The 22,631-nt window shown below is 44.3% G+C and overlaps 1 protein-coding gene and 1 non-coding gene across 3 annotated transcripts in view; one reads left to right on the top strand and one right to left on the bottom strand.

The window, feature by feature from the left end:
- The window catches only part of eif2d (eukaryotic translation initiation factor 2D), a 59,039-nt gene that overhangs the window by 22,537 nt on the left and 13,871 nt on the right, over nt 1-22,631 (bottom strand). Inside the window, exons 3-8 of one of the 2 annotated variants that reach the window (XM_063065187.1) lie at nt 14,212-14,295; nt 10,446-10,536; nt 9,700-9,807; nt 5,717-6,060; nt 3,499-3,616; nt 1,323-1,368 (exon numbers count right to left, since the gene is read on the bottom strand). In XM_063065187.1, coding sequence (XP_062921257.1) covers nt 1,323-1,368; nt 3,499-3,616; nt 5,717-6,060; nt 9,700-9,807; nt 10,446-10,536; nt 14,212-14,295 — 791 coding nt within the window. The remainder of the gene's footprint in view (nt 1-1,322; nt 1,369-3,498; nt 3,617-5,716; nt 6,061-9,699; nt 9,808-10,445; nt 10,537-14,211; nt 14,296-22,631) is intronic. The other variant, XM_063065188.1, reaches the window with a different exon arrangement.
- On the top strand, nt 21,320-21,393 carry trnat-agu (transfer RNA threonine (anticodon AGU)). Its single transcript has one exon. It is a non-coding gene; the product is annotated as a tRNA-Thr (tRNA).

Below are 22,631 nucleotides of genomic sequence, written 5' to 3'. Positions count from 1 at the left end.
AAGAGTAAACAGTCGACAGTTCGGGCCAAGACCCTTTATCAGGATTGGAAAGAAAGAGGAGAAGTCAGAGTAAGAAGGTGGGGGGAGGGGAGAAAGTACAAAGTTGTAGGTGATAGGAGAAACTGGGAGAGGGGAAAGGGATGAAGTAAAAAGCTGGGAAGTTGATTGGTGAAGGAGATAAAGGGGTGGAGAAGGAGGAATCTGATAGGAGAAGACAAGGTGTGAAGAGATATAGTCCAGATAGCTGTGAGAGGCAGTGGGTTTATAAAAGATGTAATATCTCCAGTGATGGAGACAGAGAGATTGAGAATGGGGAGGGAGGTGTATTGCTTGTAAAGACACTGCCCAGAAGGCAATGGCAAACATCTCTATAGAAAAGTTTGCCAATAAGACCATAGACCATAAAGTATAGGAGCAGAATTAGGCCATTTGGCCATCATATCTGCTCTGTCGTTTCATCAAGGCTGATCCATTTCCCTCTCAGCTCCAATCTCCTGCCTTCTCCTCGTACCCTTTCATGCCCTGACAAATCAAGGAAAGGCCACATCAGCCACATCATACAATTCATTATGTCACAGCAAGGGCAGTGGAACCACAGAAAAGAACATGAATGATGGAAAAACAGAATTTTCCCCTGCACAACTACGTGCAAGTTATTAATACTAAAAATCTGTTTGATTACTAATCCCGAAGGAACATCACTATGCAGTTTCCTGCAGCCCATAATATAACTTTTCATCTCCTTTTCTTGTTACTTGGCCAATTTTCTATCATGTAGTTACTCTAAGCCTGTGGTACTAATGACTATTCCCTCCGCTAGCCTGCAGGTCACCCTGGGCAAGTTGTAGCACCTGCTTACCCCGCAACGCACTTCTGATCAGGGTCACGAGAAGCCATGGGAGCAGCCGGGGCAGATCACAAGTCCTGGTGACACCAGGCAGACGATCTCTGAAGTGTATTGATAATGGCTGGGGTCTTGTAAAACACTGCCCAGAAGGCAGCAAAGGCAAACTACTTCTGTAGAAAAAATTGCCAGGAACAATTATGGTCAAGGAAAGTCCATGATCTCCTACGTCATACGACACAGTATATAACTAACAAATGAACAATTAGTCCACAGAATAATAATATTCACTAGGATAGCAGTTATTCTAGTTAAATTACTTGAAAAAGAAATAATTATTATTGTCACATGTAACAAGATGCAGTGACAACCTTTCTATTTTGCCTGCCAACCAGACAGATCGTTTCATACATCGGAACATCGAGGTGGTACAACAGACTTCAGCTGTTGTGTGAAATCTCTCTGCATGTTAACCTACCTTCTTATAGCTTGATTTCTTCACGTCTAAAGTTCTACCTTCAGGGCTAGGCAAAAGAAAACAGAGCACAATAACCTTATCATGATTCAGCATTGGAATGAGTCTACTATTGTCACATGGGCACCGGAGGGCTATAGTCATAGAAAAGTACAGCACAGAAACAGGCCCATGTATCTGTAAAAAACCATTTAAACTACCCACACCAATCAACCACGCCGGAACCATAGCCATCCATATTCCTAGTTATTCATAATGGAGGGAATTCATAGCCACAGACGACTGTGGAGGCACTGTCATTGAGTTTATTTAATGCAGAGATTGATAGGTTCTTGATTAGTCAAAGTGTCAAAGGATACGGGGAGAAGGCAAGAAAATGGAGTGAGAGGGAAATAAATCAGCCATGATGGAACAGCAGATCAGACCCGATGGGCCAAATGGCCTAATTCTGCTCCGATGTCTTATCGTTCAAAGGTTCATTTTATTATTGAAGTATATATGCGGGATACAACTGAGATCTGTCTTCTCCAGAAAGCCGCAGAGTACAGAAAACCATATAAGCAGTTGAAAGAAAGACATCAATCCCCCCCCGCATGAAAAGAAAAAGAAACGAAAACTTGCAAACTCCAAACACCCCCAACCCCTCCCTCACACAACAGATCACCCAAACCCCCAGCCCGCCCATCCGCAACAAGAATGGGCGAGACTATGAGAAAAACACAGAACTAAAAGGGACAATATGAACTGCAGTCCAATCCATAAATCTCAGAATTCTGATCACACCTCCGAGAGCACAGGGACCCGGCAGCCCCTGTGAGCGCAGCGACTTGGGCCAGCGGCCCCTCCCGGGGCAGCGACTCGAGCCGGCGGCCCCTGTGAACGCAGCAACTCGGGCCGGCGGCCCCTCCCGGGGCAGCGACTCGGGCCGGCGGCCCCTCCCGGGGCAGCGACTCGGGCCGGCGGCCCCTCCCGGGGCAGCGACTGGGGCCGGCGGCCCCTCCCGGGGCAGCGACTCGGGCCGGCGGCCCCTCCCGGGGCAGCGACTCGGGCCGGCGGCCCCTCCCGGGGCAGCGACTCGGGCCGGCGGCCCCTCCCGGGGCAGCGACTCGGGCCGGCGGCCCCTCCCGGGGCAGCGACTCGGGCCGGCGGCCCCTCCCGGGGCAGCGACTGGGGCCGGCGGCCCCTCCCGGGGCAGCGACTCAAGGAAAGCAACACAAACCAGTGGTCTCTCCGGGAACCGCTTGCTCTCCTCCACATTTGCCTCAATGTTTCAATCTTCCTCAACACTTTAATTCATGAGAAATGTAGTCAATCACAGCCCCTTGTCTCGCCTCTGAGCTTCTCCTCATGGTAGCTCATGATCGCATTTCTTTCCTGAAGTTTTCTCAGGGACAGCAGAGTGCTAGCTCACTCGATCGAACTACAGACTGTAAGTCACGGGCTTTGACAGTTTCAAAAAGAAAATTAAGATAAAAAGAATAATAAGAAGACATAAAACTGAAATGATTGATTATCTGGAAGATGTTGCCCGAGGAATCATTGTTCGCTGGTATCATCTTGACTGGAAGACCAGCAGCTCGAACCAGTGGCCCCTCTGAGGAAAGTGGTTAAGTGGGATGGAAGAGTTAGACTGATCATGACGTAGGTTAAAAGGTTGGGGGCCGAAGGGCTTGTGCTGTACTATAATGTTCTGACTGTAGTATGTTCTGTATAATTCACTTTTAATGTGGGCAATTTATTAATCGGGGTGGTAGGGTGGAGTCTCTACCAAAGGAGGTGTAAGGTGCTCCTTCCCTCCGCTAGCCTGCAGGTCACCCTTGGGCAAGGTGTAGCACCTGCTTAGCCCCCCGATCAGGGTCACGTGAAGCCACAGGAGCGGGTGGTGGATGGTCGTATGAGCAGCTGGTGTATATCACAAGTCCTGGTTATGTGACACTGACACCAGGCAGACAATCTCTGAAGAGTACTGATAATGGCTGGGGTCACCCGTCTGGTTCAGACACTGGCCAGAAGACCACCAGAAGGTGGTCACGGAAAGATCACGACTGCCCATGTCATAACGAATGAATGAGTTTATTAATCATGTGATAAGGCTGAACTCCACCTGTAATATACAAGTTTGCATTGTATAGGTTAGTAACTGTAGGCAGGCTACACGGAGGGAGAATGATGCACTTACCAACAGGGATACATGTGATTCTTAAGGAAGGTGCTTGCGAGCAACGGAAGGTCTGCTTTCTTCACTTTACGTTTCAGAGCGTGAAGGAAACACTGCAGAAGAATCTCATCCATCTGCTCTGTAAAAACAGCAACAGCGTGTCAGATGGAGCTATTTTTGCTCCAGAATACATAACTCTCTGCTTCAGGATCTAAATGATTAGCATTCACCACTAAATGAGCCAGCACGTCAGTTAACTCTGAATAGCACTAGCTGCTGTAGTTTGGTGGGCAAAACGATAATGGGTAACTTGCCCACTGTTGAACAGATGATATTCACACAAAACCATAATTACTGGTTGCAATGCTAGTCCAAAGCTCTGGAATGTTAGATTTTTCTGTTTAAAGACTGCATTTGATTTCAACTAATTACTAATTTTTAAATACTTTTGTAGTACTTTTACTTGTTGGTTGATTTACAGCAAGGAACAGGCCCTCCTGGTCCTTTGAGCCATGCTGCCCAGCAACCCCTGATTTAATCCTAGCCCAATCATGGGACAATTTACAATGGCTAATTAACCTAACAACCAGTACACCTTTGGACTGTGGGAAGAAACTGGAGCCTCCTGGAGAAAATCCACATGGTCACAGGGAGAATGTACAAATTCCTTAAAGGCAGTGACGGGAATTGAACCCGGATCACCTGCACTGTAAAGTGTTGTGCTAACCACTATGCTACTGTACTGCGCCATGAGCTGGGGTTGGGAGAGTGTCGCAGTTCATGGAGCCTTCGCCTCACAGTGCCAACGACGTAGATTCAATCCGGACCGTAGATGCAGCTGAGACGATTTTGGATATCCTTCAGTAACTGCTCAGGTTTCCCTCTGGTGCCCAGGTTCCCTCCCACCTCCCAAGGATGGGTTAGTAGGTTAAATGGTCTCAGGAAAATTGTCCCTGCTTAGGGGCAGGGATAGAACATGGGGGGTGGGGGAGGGAATTGGAAACCTGGGAAGAACAAAAGTAAGTGGCGATGGTCAGAGTAAAGTAACGTCGCAGTTAGTGTAACGCTTACGGGTTCAATTTCCACCGCGATCTGTCAGGAGTTAGTGCGTTTGCCCCGTGACCATGTGGGCTTCCTCCAGGCGCTCTGGTTTTCTCCCACGTTCCAAAGACCTGCAGGTTGCGGGTTGTGGGTACCAGAAGCACGGCAACACTTTCGGGCTGCCCTCAGCACACCTTCGAACTGCAATGGTCGTTGACGTAAGGGATGCGTTTCAAGGTATGCTTTGATGCTCCGATGTACGTGTGACACATCTTTAATCTCAGTGGCTCCAGGGGCCGTATTCTGCGCGGTATATCTCTGTGACATTCACACACGCTAAAGCTTTGGATTTGCTGGGCTTAACTTTGCTGTACAACTAAAATTACATCACCACCATTTAATTCAAATTACTGGGCCAGTGAACCTTTCAATATACACCAAGTGCATTTGTCAGTTGCTTGCTTTTCTCAGTTAGTGTACTGATTTTGATTTTATTTTATTTAGTGATAAAGAAAGGAACAGGCCCTGCAGGCCAAATGAGATGCACCCCCCTGCAAGCCACCGATTTAACCTTAGCTTTAATCAGGGGAAAATCTCCAATGACCAATTAACTGAACCGGAACATCCTCGTGGACTGTGGGAGGAAACCCATGAAGTCTTGGGGAGAATATACACACTCTAGAATCGGAATCAGAATTAGTATCACCGGCATATGTCTTGAAATCTGTTAACTTTGCAGCAGCAGTACAATGCGATACATGATAAAGGTAGGAAAAAAAACCGAATTACAGTAAGTATATCTATGTATGTTAAATAGTTAAATTAAAATAGGTAGTGTGAAAACAGAAATAAGAAAAGCCTTACAGATGGCATTGGAATAGAACTCCAAACTCCAGAACACCTGGAACTGTAATAGCGCTGTGCTAATCACTTCACTGCTGTGGCAATAATGTAAGGGTAGTCAATAAATTACAGCCAAGTTCCTCCAAATTTTCTTATTTTATCAAAACTTTTGTGAAATTCAAATGATTCAACACTTCTAACAAGTTTGCACATAAGAATATTTTAACTGATATTTCAGGGACAAGGTCAGTACTGCCTACTAAAACCTTGCCTGAAACAGCTTTCTATCACTTTTTAATGAAATGAGGCAGCGACCCCCAGGAAATTGCTTCTTCTAACGTTAATCCCTTCATACCCTGTGTGGTCCTGGCGATTTCTGCAGCGTCCTGCTGACTGTCAGCATCTTTCGATATTTCTGTTAAATGAACGTTCTCCGAGGCTTCAAGCTCAGAGTTGCTGTCTTGCTCTGTTGGGGAAGCTACGGGCTCAGGTTCCGGTTCCACATTCAAACTGAGACTGTTGAGGTCTGGTGCATCTCCCTCTGCACTGGGTAGCATCGCAGCCACATTCTCAACACCAGCAGCTTCAACGTTTACTTCTTCCTCCACCTCCTCCTTTTCCTCCTCTTGATCTCCGGTCTCCTCAGAGTAACTATGCTCAGCCGCAATAACAGGTGGATGTGTCTTTTCTCCAAATGCCCTAAAAAGAAGAAAAAAAAAATTATTGTTTGATTCTTTTATTGACTATTTCCTCCCTTTTCTTTCCAAACGGTGTCTTCTAACTACATGAGAGGTAAGCCTCTATTTCACGGATCCCACAACGTGGTAGAACATTACAGCACTGTACAGGATCCTCAGCCCACCTCTTAGCCTCTCTAAGATCAATTTAACTCTTTAGATTTACTTACTTACTGGGGCCCTTAACTCCCAAGTGAAGCATCGGCCATCAATGACCTCCTGTCTCCAATACCCTCTGGTCGATGGCATGGTTGGAGTTCATCAATGCTTCACCAGTCCACTGCACCCACCGTACAGGGGTTTGGCCTATGACAGATTCACTAAAACCCTGTTGGCCGGCCTTACCCATTTCCACCTCTCGTGACAGAGACACGGGGTTGGACTTTAAGAGGTTTCCTCCTGTGGTAACTTCCACCTTGAAAAGGGCACACTCGACAACTTCATGCCAAAGAAACAACTTTATCTCGAACTTCAGAACTGTTATGTATATACAGAGGCTTCCACAACCTGTACGGCATGGCAGGAACACTATATACCAAGCACACCGGAAGTAAAAAGAATGGAAGTAGAAACCCCATTATCCTAATTAGTATTAACTTACTTTTAATAATGCTCACATTACAACACCTCCCACATTCCTCCCTTGTCTAAGTGCCAATCTGAGAGCCTCTTAAATTCCCTTACTGTATCTGCCTCCACCACCAACCCTGGCGGGAGTTCTACACACTCTTTAAATAAAATAAACTACCCCTGACATTCCCTCTTACACGTTTCTCCACACACCTTAAAATAATGCCTCCATTTATCCACTTTTCCAAGGTGCAAATGGATATCCTCCCTCTACAGTTCCCATGGCCATCAGTGGAGGAAGATGTAAGCCATCGCCCTTGGCTTGGCCATCCTATATAATCAGCACAGATGCATGACAAGAAGTCTCCATGCAAGTACCATGTTTACACTAGGCATCCGTTAGTCTCATGAGACCATGGATTTGCGCCTTGGAAAGTTTCCAGGGCACAGGCCTGGGCAAGGTTGTATGGAAGACCAGCAGTTGCCCATGCTGCAAGTCTCCCCTCTCCACGCCACCGATGTTGTCCGAGGGAGGGGCAGAGCAATGTGTGGTTAAGTGCCTTGCTCAAGGACACAACACGCTGCCTCAGCCACGGCTCGAACTAGCGACCTTCAGGTCACTAGACGAACGCCTTAACCGCTTGGCCACATGCCAACATGTTTACACCATGCCCACACAAATTGATTTTCTTTTATAACACAATGTCAGAGGTAGCTTTCTTTTTTCACACACAGAGCCACAGGTGCATGGAAGGGACAGTGGTAGAGGATGTTACACTAGGGACATTTAAGAAACTCATGGATGATAGAAAAATGGAGGGCTATGTGGGAGGGAAGGGTTAGATTAATCTTGGAGTGGATCAAAATGTGAGGAAATGAAAGGATATGGACACTGTGGAGGCAGAAGGGATTAATTTAGTTGGCCTTTTGATTAGTCGTTTGTTTCAGCACAACATTGTGGGCCGAAGGACATGTACTGTGTTGTAACGTTCTATGTTCAATCATAAAAGCTGACACCTGAAAAATAGTCAACAACAGGTCATCATTCTAATCAGAAATGAATATGGTTGTAAAGATATTTATTACAGAGCGTGCAGATAAAGTTAATACCTACACTCAGTGGCTATTTCATTAGGTACACCTGTATGTTAATGCAAATATCTAATCACCCAACCATGTGGTAGCAGCTCGATGCATAAAAGCATGCAGACGTGGTCAAGAGGTTCAGACCAAACATCAGAATGGGGAAGAAATGTGATCTAAGTGACTTTGATTGTGGAATAATTGTTGGTGCCAGATGGGATGGTTTGAGTATCTCAGAAACTGCTGATCTGAGATTTTCATGCATAACGGTCTCTAGAATTTACAGAAATGGTGCAAAAAGAAACAAAAACACCCACTGAGTGGCAGATCTGAGGACAAAACTGCCTTCTTAATGGGAGAGGTCAGAAGAGAATGGGCCAGATTGGTTCTTGTTGACAGGAAGGTAAAAGTAACTCAAATAACCATGTGCAGAAGACCACTAACATACATGGGGTACATAATACAGTGGCCCTAAGTGCATGTCATGACATTTGTTGTTTTGCAGCTGCAGTACATGCAATAAACAGAACTATAAATTATAATAAGAAATATATGGAAAAGATAAACTAAAGTAGTGCACAAAGAGAGCAAAAGTAGTGAGGTAGTGTTCATGAGTTGGTTCATTGTCCATTCAGCAATCTGATCAATGCATTCTGGCTGGAGATTCACAAAATCAGCAGAGTGAAGTCTACGATTTAAACAAGAATATTAAATTTGACAAAATCTGAGTCTAATACCTTGTTAATGAGAGAGATCAAAGGAGAATGGCCAGACTGATTCAATCTGACAGGAAGGTTGACAGTAACACAAATAACCACGTTTTACAAAAGTGGTGTGCAGAAGAGAATTCCTGGATGCACAACATGTTGAATTTTAAAGTGGATGGGTTACAGCTCCAGAAGTCCACACCAAGTTTCATTCCTGTACTTAATAAAATGGCCACTGAGTGTATTTATTGATGAACGATATAATGGTGAGACAAACTACACACATTACTTGAAATGATAAAATTTAAATTCTATAATTCCTTAGAAGACTCAGACTGTGCAAATACATTGTTCTCATGTCATTTTCTACCTCTCTATCTACTTAATGCACCAAAACCTTGCAAACTAGTCTTGAATCCACTCAACAACTGAGCGCTGATATGCTCAGGGATAAGAAGTACCAAATGTAGAAAGTTTACACCAGGCCTGATCCCGAGGCTAACACCATGATCCTTGTAACAAACAAAAGATTCTGCAGATGCTGGAAAGCCAGTGTAACAGTCACAAAATGCTGGAAGAACTCAGCAGGTCAGACAGCATCTATGGAGGGGAATAAACAGTTGACGTTTCAGGACTGATTAGAATCAGAATCACGTTTGATATCACCGGCATATGTAGTGAAACTTGTTGCCAGGATAATGGCATAAAGTTCCATCTGCAGATAAAACGGACACTTGTCTGCTAGGTGATCAGGATTGAGACGGAACTGCCAGGTTTGTGTACCCTGAAGAGTTAATCATTCAGTATACCCCACCTCCTCTACCCTTAAAAGACCCAACTGTTTTGTCTTTGCGGTGAATGGTGAAGCCCTCAGGTGCAGCAGACTGGTGAAGAGTCTGGGCCTGAAACATCGACTGTTTGTTCCTCTCCATAGATGCTGCCTGATCCGCTGAGTTCCTCTAGTATTCTGAGCTTGTTTCACTATGATCTGTGTTTGGGCACTTGCTCCTTCAGGAGAAAACAATCCTTCACTATTTTTGGTCCAAGTTCTCTTTAAATCCTTTTATTAAGTCGACATTGCCAATTAAGTTACAGTGCACCTGTGGTATATAACCAAATGCAGTAACTACACAAATACAAGGTTGTTATTAACAGAAAATTTTAAATGTGTCAAATATTTTTTCTGTATTTTCAAATGAGCCTTGTATAACATATAGAAACCGAGCACTTAGTTTTCTTACCAAAGTTGGTCTAGGTACGTGTGGAGAGTGGTAATGCCTTTTCCTTTCATACCAGCTTCGAGCATCTCTGCTGTTGACATACTGGCCAAGCCTATTGCCACTGGTGCTCTGTAAAATATTTGAGCATAACAGATTAAACTAAACTGAAGGAACAAGAGACTGTGGATGCTGGAATCTGCAGCAGCAAGCTGCTGGAGGAACTTGGTGTCAGTCAGCACCTGGAGAGGTCTTAACCCCCACAAAGGACTGATTCCTTTCCTCCCACAAATGCTGTTTCACCTGCTTATTTTAATTCTACTTCCCATTCCGACAAGTCAGTCCACAGCCTCCTCTACTGCCACGATGAGGCAACTCTCAGGTTGGAGGAGTAACATCTCATGTGTCTTCTGGGTAGCCTCCACCTTGATCGATTTCTCTAACTTCTGGTAATTTCCCACCAACTTCCCCTTCTCTCTTTTTCCATTCCCCTTTCTAGTTCTCCCTCACCTGCCCATCACTTCCCTCTGGTTCCCTCCTCCTTCCCTTTCTCCTATGGCCCACTGCGCTCTCCTATCAGATTGCTTCTTCTTCAGCTCTTGACCTCTTCCACCTATCCCCTCCCAGCTTCTTACTTCATCCTCCCCCTATCCCATACCCACCCACAGTTCCCCTCACTGATTTCACCTTCCCTTGTCAGCTTGCCTTCCTTCCACCCCCCCCAACTGCTTATTCCCCCTTCCTTTCCAGTCTTGACGAAGGGACTATACCTGTTGTCAACAAGGGTAATAGCACAAAGGTCTCCCTGTAGGACCTCTGGAAGACCAGTAGGGGGCAAAATCACTCCGGGCAACATCAGATCTGTAACAACATCAGCAAAGTCAATTAGATTCAAAGTTCAAAGTAAATTTATTATCAAAGTATATATATGTCACCATATTCAATCCTGAGATAAAAAAATCAATGGAAGACCACATCAACTTGGGCAGTCAAGCAGTGTGCAAAAGACACTAACTGTCCAAATACAAAAAGTAGTAATAACCACATGATGACTCCAAATGTTCAAGAAAATTTGTTTTACACTTTGAAGCAGAAACTGCTGTGAATTTACTCTCAATTAAGCTTGGCTTCAAACTGCGGTGTCGCCTATTTTCGGCCACCAGGAGAGAGGGGTCAGGCTAGGGTCAGTGTTGCCCCCCCCCACCCCGTGTTCGCTCAGCAGAAGACAAGCTGTATTATGGACCAACTGCAGATTTCTGCAGCATTCTTGTACTCAGGGTATGGAATAATTCTTTTGGCTGCATTTTACTGATATTTTACATGTGATTGCTATCTTGTGCGTGCTTTGCGCTGTGTGTGACAGTTGGTACTGTGTTTTGCACCTTGGCCCCAGAGTAACACTGTCTCGTTTGTCTGTATTCATGTGTATTCATGTATGGTTGAATGACAATTAAACTTGAATTGAATTGCATCAAATCGGAGTCACACTTCATTTGAAGTCACAAGCAATTTCACCGATTTGTCAGGAGAAAGGTGCCGGCAACTCTAAATCTGAGCTTTATCAATGAATGTCCTCCAAGTTTGGAAGGCGACTACCCAAGAGCTTTAAAAAGCACAGATGGTGATTTTTAATTTAATAATAGCCTTCTCCTGAAATATATATATTACAATAAAGCACTTCTTAAATAACTAGAAGGCCAATAACATCATGAAAGATCCCACCCACCCTGCTCATTGACTGCTTGTCCCGGTCCCGAAGCTATGTAGTATCCACTCCAGGGCCACCAAACTCAAAAACAATTACTTTCTCCAAGTAGTAAGGCAGATCAATACCTCCACCCACTAACTCCACCACTACTTTACTATTTCCTGTCAGTCACCTTATGTACAGCCTAGGGACAAGCAATCAATCTACATATGTAAGCAATCTTATGTATTTATATTTATTGTGTTCTTTATCTTTTGGGCTGCATCGGATCCAGAGTAACAATTACTTCGTTCTCCTTTAACCTTGTGTACTGGATAGTGATATCCCACCATCCAGGACATGCTGTCTTCTCGTACAGTTTTCGTTCTTTAAGAGTTGTCCCAAATAAGCAGCTTCTCTGATTAACCAATGGCCCAATTAACCAGAATCCACTGTTTTTATCCATTTCCACCTTAAATCTATCTAATAATCTGGTGCGTGGGCACATGGCCAAGTGGTTAAGGCATTGGACTAGTGACCTGAAGGTCATGAGTTCGAGCCCCAGGCAACGTGTGGTGTCCTTGAGCAAGGCACTTAATCACACGTTGCTCTGCGACGTCACTGGTGCCAAGCTGCATGGGTCCTAATGCCCTTCCCTTGGATAACATCGATGTCATGGAGAGGGGAGACTTGCAGCAGTATGGTCTTCCATACAACCTTGCCCAGGCCTGCGCCCTGCAGAGTGAAAACTTTCCAGGCACAGATCCATGGTCTCGCAAGACTAACGGATGCCTTTATTATTAATCTGGTGTGAACCACTCTCAAATACACAGAATTCCAGAGATTTATTAACATCTGAGAGCCCCTTATTCTATAAGGCCCAAACTGTCTTGATTGGACAACACTTTCATCCCTGGAATTAGCCTTGGTGTACTTCCTTTGGACCACCTCCAATGCCACCTTATCCTTTAGGTAAAAGGACAAAAACTGTTCACACTTGCACTGAATATTGGTTAGTCCTCATCCAAATAGGCTTCTGTTGTCCCACCTTATTTACAATCAAATTCCAGTTCTTACTTAGAGCGAGACCCTCATCTTTGTTAAAATTCTTTTCCTCTAGTTTTATTTCAATGGCTTCCTTAACCAGGCAGTCCACCAATCAGGAGGCTCGGACTACAGGGGTATAAATACCACCAGATTAGACATGCCCAGGCATCATCCCTGATGAAGATGGCAGAGTGTGTCATTGCCACGTGGGTTAAAATCGATACCTGTACCCGACTGGAAGACCGAGAAGAGTTTATTCGTCCTATACGCTAGGTAAGCACTCGATCCATTTTCAGTAAACAGTAACCTTTCCACTCCTGTGGTGATCAGAACTGTGTGCAGAAATCTGGCTGAGGTCTAACCTATGTATTATAAAGATGAAGTATAACCTTCCTGCACTTGTATTCCATGCCCGGAATACTGAAGGCCAGCCTTCATATCACCCATCTCTAATTGCCTTTCAGGAGGCAACAGTTAGCCACCTTCTTCAACCACAGTAATAACTTTAACAAGAAGTTAAAAACATCTAATGGTTTGCTGCTTCCTCAGGAAACAAAGGATAGGCTGCTTCCCGTGGTTTTGGTATTTTTTCAATTTGTTTTCTCTCAAAGAAGAAATTCCCAATGGGACACTTTAGGAAGTGAAGCAAGAACATGCCCCGTGGACAGTCACTGGGAAATCAAGGGTAGTGGAGTAACACTAGAAGGCAACTTACAGAAGGGAATGCCGGAATGAATGCTGAATAGATCAGGCAGCATCTACAGAACAAGGAAGCGAGGTGACGTTTCAACATGCTGACAGGTAATTGATCTGGAATGTTAAGGATCTTGCCTCACCTACAGAGCATTTTAAGCACCTCCAGGATTTTGATATTGTTGCAAAAGTGAAGGACGTGTTCCAGAAAGGAAGCGACTAGAAAAGTCACAAACGTTGAAATACAAAGGAGGATACTGAGTTACTTTCATAGAACATGGAATTTACAAAGATACAGCACAGGGACAGGCCATTCAGCCCACAATGTTGTGCTGAACCAGCTAAAAAAAAATCAAAAACACCCAAACACTAATCCCTCCTACCTACACTATATCCATATCCCTCCATCTTCCTTACATCCACGTATCTATCAAAATGTCCCTTAAAAGCCTCTAAAGTATTTGGCTCTACCACCATACCAGGCAGCATATTCCAGGCATCCAACACTCTCTGAGTAAAAAACTTACCCTCACATCCCCTTGAACCCACTCCCTCTCACACTCAATGCATGCCCTCTGTTATTAGACATTTTAACCCTGGGAAACAGAGAGTCTCTGTCTGCTCCATCTGTCCCTCTCATAATCTTGTAAACCTCTAACAGATCTCCCCTCAGCCTCCGACACGCCAGAGAAAACAATCCAAGTTTGTCCAGCCTCTTTTGGTAGCGCATGCTCTCTAATCCAGGCAGCATCCTGGTAACCCTCTTCTACAGCCTCTCCAAAGCCTCAACATTCCTCCTACAGTGGGGCAACCAGAACAATATATAATAATTAAGTTGTTATTTACCTGCAAAACACTCAAGAAAGGTACAGCAAGGAAACAAGCCCTTAGGCCATGGTGTCTCTGCTGACCATCAAACATCCTTTAATTCAGGAGTTCCCAACCTTTTTTTAATGCCATGGACCCCAGGTAGGGAACATCTGTTTTAGTACTTAAATTACCACTCCATTAACTATAATAAGAAAACGCTTTCTTCTACAAGGTATGAATTATGATGAAGGCTAAGATGACTTTAAACTAGCCTTTATACATGGTAACTGGTGTCTCACCTGCTCCTCCGACGAGTTTTGGTAAAACCGCGGGCCATGTTGTGAACGAAGCCAGCAAATCCGGACAGGTCCACAGGGCGTACACTGCTCAAAATAAAAACACAAACAGGGCAAATGATTCAGTGAATTATTGATGGGAGCAATCTAGATGATAAAACAGCAACAGCAAAGGCCATTAATCACCTCGCTGCATCAAAAGGATTGAGAAATCAGGAGGGATACGCATTGCTCTTGCAGTGCACATACAAGAGCCCCCCCCAGTCAGTGGTCTCTAGTGCAAGACACAATGAATAATTAACTCACATCTGCCTCTGTGTGCCTAGAACAGGTATCGACCTTACCGTCTTCTCACTTCAGACACAATTCTATTTGCTCACTCAGCAGACATCAGGGATTGAATCTGCGATTACAGGCTCCTTATAATTCAAATTGACAAATGCCAAAAAAAAATCAATGCACAGTGGAATAAGGAATCAAAATTTTAAATATTTGAATTTTTTTTTTAAGTGGACTATAATAAGAACCTGACATTAGATATGCCTCTCAAAGTCCAACCCTACGTCCCCGTTGTGGGAGGTGGAAGTGGCTAAGACCAGCCAGCAGGCTTCTGGTGAAGCTGTGTAGGCCAATCTCCCGTACAGTGGATGCAATGGATTACAGAAACACTGATGAACTCTATCCATACCATCGACTTCAGGGGACGGAGACAGGAGGTCAGGAATGGCCTATGCTCTACTTAGGAGCTAAGGACCCAAGTAAATACATTAGATAAGAAGATTCAGTTATGGCGGGCTACCATTGCTGATGGTTTTCATATGTAAAACCTAACTTCAGCTTGTGAAATATCCACAGGGATCTGCAACCTGGATTTCCGATTTCCTTAATGGGAGACCACAGACCTCAAGGATTGGTAATAACATCTCCTCTTCACTGACAATCAACATAGATGTACCTCAGGGATGTGGGCTTCATTGTTTCTGATTGTTCAGAATAAGCTGAAAAAATCAACAAATTGGCTAAATAGCTTACGAGCCACAACTTGCAAGTGACAGAGCAAACCAAAATCGCCTAATTCTGCTCTTGTTTCTTATGGTCTAAGTCCACTCACTCGCTCAATAATCTAGTGTGCTGAGAAGCCAAGAGTCATCCTGCTGATAACCAATTCCAATGGATTATTTAATGTTGCTTGTAATTCACTGACTACAAACAGCTCTCACCTACCAGTCCTGGGTGCTGGAAGCAATCTAACCAGTGTTGTGAGCTGGTCTGGTAAAGGCACCAGCCAGGGCTGGTTATCACTTCAGGGGTGCCACCCCCCACCCTCCCCAAGAAGGCAACTCGTGTGGGCAGCTCTGATAGAAACCATCAAATACTCCTGTTTCAGGCTGCTACTGCAGAGAACCACAATTACATCTAAGATTGGTACAGTTAGTAACATTGTTTTAATGTTATTAAAAAATCTATCACTACTTAAAATTGATGGAAATCGAACGGACTCTGGTCGCTGGCGCTGCGGTTCCCTATAAGATAGCAGATGCCAGGAAGACAGTGGAAGAGAGGACGCCGAGCTGGCTTAAATAATCATTTAAGGAAGTGTGGCTTTCCACTCCCAATACTAACCATCTTGCTGGCAAATGTACAGATTCTGGTAAATAAAATTGAAGATCTCGGAGCTACAGTGGTGTACCAGAGGGACATTAGGACCACTTGTGTTTTTTGTTTCAAGGAATCTTGGTTAACCCCTTCCGTTCCAGACACAGCGATTCAGATTGATGGGTTCACAATACACCACCAAGATAGGACTGCTGAATCTTTCAAAGGCAGGGGAGGAGGAGTGTGCTTCATGATCAACTCCTTGTGGTGTACAAACATGGCGGTGATGTCCTAGTCCTGTTCACAAGACCTGAAACACCTCGCAATCAAGTGTCGTCCATTTTATCTGCAGTGGGAGATTTCAGCGATCATCTTGGTAGCAGTATACATTCCACCTCAGGCTAGTGTAAAACAGGCACTAGACGAGGTGAGTGATGTATTCAACAGGCATGAAACAGCACATCTCGATGCCTTCTCCATCATTCTGGGGGATTTTAACCAGGCCAGCTTGAAAAAAGTCTCTAAATAATTATTACCCAAAAAATCACTTATAGTACCAGAGGAAACAATATGTTGGACCGGTGTTACACCACCATCAAGAGTGCTTACTGTGCTATCCCATACTCATACTTTAGAAAGTCTTATCACCCAGCTGAGTATAGACAGACACTGAAGACTGCAGCACTAGTAGCAAGGACCAAGAAGGTATGGACAACGGGAGAGCAGGTGTGCTTACAGGACTGCTTTGAATCAGTGGACTGGACTGTATGCAGGGATTCATCTTCGAGTCTGAATGAGTATGTCACAGCCATCACTGACTTCACTAAAACCTGTGTGATTGAGCGTGTGCCTAGAAGAACTTACTGTACATACTCAAATCAAAAACCATGGATGAACCAGGAGGTTCATAGTCTGCTAAGACCTAGATCTGTGGCATTCAAGTCTGCCGGACCAAGTCTGTAGAAGAAAACCAGGTATGGCTTGCGGAGGGTACTTTTAAGAGTGAAAGAACAATTCCAACCAAGATTGGAGGCGACATCGGATGCACATCAACTCTGGCAGGGTCTGCAGGACATTACTTCCTACGCAGTGAAACCCAATAGCATGAAAGGCAGTGATGCTTCACTACCAGACGAGCTCAGCGCCTTCTATGCCCACTTTGAAAGGGAGAATAAACTACTATGGGGATCCCAGCATCACCTGGTGACCCTGTGATCTCTGTAATGGAGGCTGATGTCAAGCTGTCTTTCAAGTGGGTAATACCTAGTAGGGTTCTGAAAACCTCTGCCAAATAACTGGCAGGGATGTTCAAAGACATTTTCAATCACTCACTACTACAGTCGTAAGTTCCCATCTGCTTCAAAAGGGGAACAATTATACTAGCGCTCAAGAGCAGAGTGAGCTGCCTTAATAACTATCGTCCAGTTGCTCTCACGTCTACAGTGATGAAGTGCTTTGAGGGGTTAATTATCGCTAGAATCAACTCCTGTCTCAGTAAAGACTTGGACCCACTGTGATTTGCCTATCCTCACAACAGGTTTACAGCAGACACAATCTCATTGGCTCTCCATGCGGCCTTTGACCACCTGGACAATACAAATATCAGACATCCCACCCTGCAAAAGCTCATTTCATGGAGGTAGCACCATCAATTTGCGGGAGACTTCCGGGAGAGGTGGAATGTCTGCAATAGAGTAGCTCCTAAGCAGCTAGCCAGCTAGTTTAAATAACGTTAGCTATGCTAATGAACGAATGACACCTGTCAAACTCACCTCAACATGTCTTTTACAGTCTTAACCCACCATGGGCAATAGAAAAGTCACTGTTGCAAACAGTGCAGCGAGCAACACTGTCATTATTTTTGACCCCTATTAGGCAGGGGTACACTTTAGTGTAGCCTGGGGTGACGTACGTTTCATATTTTATTTTTTTGGACGCTCTCGCTCTCTTGTGCTTGCTTTCTCGCTCACGCTCACTCTCGCGTGCTCTCTCTCTCTCTCTCGTGGTCGCTCTCACGCGCTTGCTTTCTTGCTCTCGCTCTCTCTCACTCGCGCTTGCTGTCTTGCGCTTGCTTTCTTGCTCTTGCGCTCGCTCTCTCGCTCTTTCTTGCGCGTTCTCTCATGCTCACTCTCAAAAAAATCAATTTCCGGGACATTTTATATAATTTGCGGGCATCAGGGAGACACTATTAATATGCAGGAGACTCCCGGCACTTCCAGGAGAGGTGGGATGTCTGAAATACCCAAGTCAGGATGCTCTTTATTGACTACAGTTTAGCGTTTAACACCATCATTCCTACAGTTCTGATCAAAAAGCTTCAGAACCTGGGCCGCTGTACCTTCCTCTGCAACTGGATCCTTGACTTAGTAACTGGAAGCCCACAATCTGTGCAGATTGGAAATAACATCTCCATGCTGCTGACAATCAACACTGGTGCACCACAGGGAAATGTGCTTAGCCCTCTGCTCTACTCTCCCTACACCCAAGAATGTGTGGCTAGGCACAGCTCAAATGCCATCTATAAATTTGTTGGCGATACAGCCATTGTTAGCAGAATCTTAGATGATGACGAGAGAGCGTGCAGGAGTAAGATATACTCGTTAGTTGAGTGGTGTCGCAGCAACAACCTTGCACTCAGAGTCAGTAAGACCAAAGAACAGATTGTGGACTTCAAAAAGGGCAAGGTGAAGGAACACATACCAGTCCTCATAGAGGGAGCTGAAGTGGAGAGAGTGAGCAATTTCAAGTTTCTGGGTGTTAATGTCACTGAGGACCAAAGCTGGTCTCAACATTTTGATGCAGCTATAAAGAAGGCAAGACAGTGGCTATATTTCATGAGGGGTTTCAGGAGATTGCGTATCTCACCTGAAACAATTGCAAATTTCTACAGATGTACCATGGACAGCATTCTAACTGGCTACATCACCGTCTGGTATGGAGGGAGCGCAACTGCACAGGATCGGAATAAGCTGCAGCGAGCTGTAAACTTAGTCAGCTCCCATCATGGGCACTAACCTCCATAGTATCCAGGATATCTTTAAGGAACGATGCCTCAGAAAGGTGGCATCCATCATTAAGGACCCCCATCACCCAGGACATGTCTTGTTCTCATTGCTACCATCAAGGAGGAAGTACAGAAGCCTTCAGCACAAACTCAATGATTCAGGAACAGCTTCTGCCCCTCTGCCATTCAATTTCTGAATGGACCCTGAACCCATGAACACTACCTCACTACCTTCTTTATTTCTATTTTTGCACTACTTATTTAATTTAACTATTTTAAAAAAGTATATATATTTACAGAAATTCACATTTTTTTCTACTATTATGTAGTTGTATTGCATTGTACTGCTGCCGCAAAGTTAACAAATTTCATGACTTAAGCTGATGATACTAAATCTGATTCTGAATCTGGCGTAGCTAACACAAGGAAGCAACGTGGTCCTGTCACACATGAGCATTCAGTAATGATAGGAAGATCAAATGTTCAAAATTCAAAGTAAGTTGATTATTAAAGTAGCCGGCTGGTGGTGTAGTGGCATCAGTGCTGGACTTCGGAGCGAAGGCTCCCGAGTTCGAATCCAGCCGGCTCCCTTGCACGCTTTCCATCCATGCTGGGTTGAGCGTTGAGCTAGCAACTTGGCCTCGTAATAATAAAAAAGCCTGCTAAAAAACCGCTGTCATGACGGTATCCTGATAACTCCACTCAGTGTTAAGGGCTTTCTTCTTTTTATCATTATTAAAGTACCCATATGTCACCATATACCAGTGGTCCCCAATCTCCAGGCTGCGGACCACAGCCATATACTACCTGGGGATTCTTACTTTTTTGCAGGCATTTACAGTATAACAAAGAAATACAATAGAATCAATGAAAAACTACCAACCTACAAAAAGACAAACTGCAAATAAAATAAACAAACAAATAAATAAATAATACCGAGAACATGAGTTGTAGAGTCATTGAACGTGAGTCTGTAGGTTGAGGTCAATGAAGCACAGAGACCTCTTGAACAAAAGACAGAACGTACATAAAATAATGTTAAATACAGCAGGAACAACGTGAAGTGCTACATCTTTGCGAGTATTTTGTTGATCTTCCCTTCTGCCCACACGGCTCATTGACTCCTACTGTTACCAGACTCACTTTATAAATTTACTTGCTATTGCCTCCCCCGATTGAAATCTCTACCCAAATAACTGTGGCACCATCCTCTTTTGAAATGTTCTCTGAAATAACAGAGTAGGAGCATATTAATCATGAGTAAATTGCAGCTATTAACTTCAGTGAAATACTCTTCTGGGAATGTTAATGGAAAGGTAATAATTATCTGCCATTTAAAATAGTTCTTAGTTTAACTCTGACCAAGCAATCAACTTAATCATTTTTAGAAGAAAGAAATATTTTTAGATTTGCAAGAAAAGGAGGCAGAAAGCTCACCAGCATATCTACTTCCTAAACAAAATTGGCATATTTCTGTTGACCCTCAAATTTTACTGGTGCACCATAGAAAGCCTCCTGTCTGGAGGCATCATGGCTTGGTATAGTGACTGCTCAGCTGAGCCTGCGAGGAACAGCACAGCGTTGTGGACAGGGCTCAGCACAGCAACGGAATCAACCAACCCGCCACGGACTCCCGCCTTGGTAAAGCAGCCAGTGTAATCAGACACTACCCATGTCGGACATCCTCTCTTCTCCCCCCCACCCCCATAAGGAAGAAGATACAATAGTCTGAGCAAGCTGGATGAGAGTCCATTATCCACCTCCCTGCATCAGAGTTAAAGGAATTGAACAGCTAAGAGAGATATATAATCAAGCATTATAATGCAAATGTAAGAGCGAAAAGCACATGGTCTCCAGTGCAAGACAATGAATCATCAGCTCATGTCTGCTCAAGGACCGCTGTTATAAGACTGGTGAATGGTCCCCTAGTACAATTAGTTGGACTCGACCTCACAATCTCCTTCATTATGGCCTTACACCTTATTCTTTCTCCGTAACTGTTACACATTATTGTTGTACCTTGTTCTACCTCAGAGCACTGATTTAATATTTGATCTGCATGGATGGTGATACGCAAGATAAATTTGCCACTGTGCCTTGGTACATGTGACAATAATAAACTGATTTACCAATTTACCAGAAGTGTTTCATTTGGACACCTGTTCCTGCTACACTATTCAGTAACATATCTGAGAGCTTCTTCCCCTCCGCCATCAGATTTCTGAATGGACAATGAACCCACGAACACTACCTCACTATATAGAAGTACACACACACACACACACACACAAAATGCTGGAGGAACTCAGCAAGTCAGGCAGCATCTATGGAGAGAAATAAACAGTCAATGTTTCGGGCTGAGACCCTTCTTCAGGACCCGAGTCCTGAAAAGTGCTGCTTTGGATTTCCAGCATCTGCAGAATTTCTCATGTTTACAGATTTCACCACATGCTGGTGATATTAAACCTGACTCTGTTTCTTTTAAAACTTAGATTCATTTTCTGCAATTGTGGCTCTGTGGTTTAGATGGTTAAAGTGCCTGTCTAGTAAACAGGAGATTCTGGGTTCAAATCCCAGCAGAGCTTTACATCAATCCAAAGTTACATTTAGTGTAACACTATTAAAGCACCAGCGACCCAGGAAGGTTCAATTCCACCACTATCTATAAGGAGTTTGCACACGACCGCGATGGTTTGGTCCTGTTTCCTCCCACACTCCAAAGAGTACACGTTGGTGAGTAAATTAGTTTGCATGGTCTCATTGGGCCGGAAGGGGCTGTTACTGTGCTATAGCTCTAAAATAAATACTAAACAATAATAACCCCATATTCCTCAAATTGCATAACATCTGGTGAACCCCTGCCTTAAGAAGTTTCTGAGATTTAGCCACAACAGCTTGTGATGGGGTCCTGAATTACCCCTATGAACTGTGCTTTTGAAGAGAGAGTGAGAGAGATAGAGATAGAGATAGAGAGAGATAGAGATAGAGATAGAGATAGAGAGAGATAGAGATAGAGATAGAGAGAGATAGAGATAGAGATAGAGAGAGATAGAGAGAGATAGAGAGTTATTTAACACCAACATGTTGTTTTGAAAAGGGAGAAGGAAAGAGAGACAGAGAGAGAGAGAGAGAGAGAGAGAGAGAGACAGAGACTAACTTTTGGACTGTCACTTTAAGGCACGAGAAAGAACTGGCTAACTTCTGGATCTTTGCTGAGTGGGAGATGGCACCGAGCAGCTCGTAAGTTGCTATGGTGACCGAGGGCGGCGTTATTTGATGGACAATCGATGTTATGATTTCTCTACAGGTTTGTTTATACTTTCCTCAAGGATATCGCCTGCTTGTATTCTTACACAGACAGAGAAGGGGGGAGTTATTTGACTGACAGTTGGTACTCGGCACGGGAAGATGAAATAGGAGGTCAGATGATAGAGCTCAGGCACGTGTTAGTGGACACTGAATGAGCTTCGTTGTGCCCACAGAAAAAGTGGGTTTTTTTGGAGGATCAATGAGGCAGATCGATCAGTGGCTCTTGCAGTGAAAAGGCAGTAACCGGTGGGGAGTTGTCCGTGTGTCCAACCTTTGCCTGGGTTGATAGCTCCACCATAGAGAAACTGGTCCCCTTTGTTGTGGTCACAGTCGGTGACTTTTAAAGGATTTCGGAGGACAACGGGAAGATCGATGACGTCAGCTCAACTGAAGACTCAAATCTCTCCCTCTCTCTCTCTCTCTCCGTCACTACTCAACTCAACACCACGAACTAAACTGAACTTTACTCATCATCGTAAGACTGTATCTTTTTACCCATAGACTTGAAGAAGCT

Source organism: Mobula hypostoma, chromosome 13 (genome assembly GCF_963921235.1).
Source record: "Mobula hypostoma chromosome 13, sMobHyp1.1, whole genome shotgun sequence".
NCBI lineage: Eukaryota > Metazoa > Chordata > Chondrichthyes > Myliobatiformes > Myliobatidae > Mobula > Mobula hypostoma.
The sequence above is the reverse complement of the archived record's forward strand: the minus strand, read 5'-3'. Positions and strand labels throughout refer to the sequence as shown.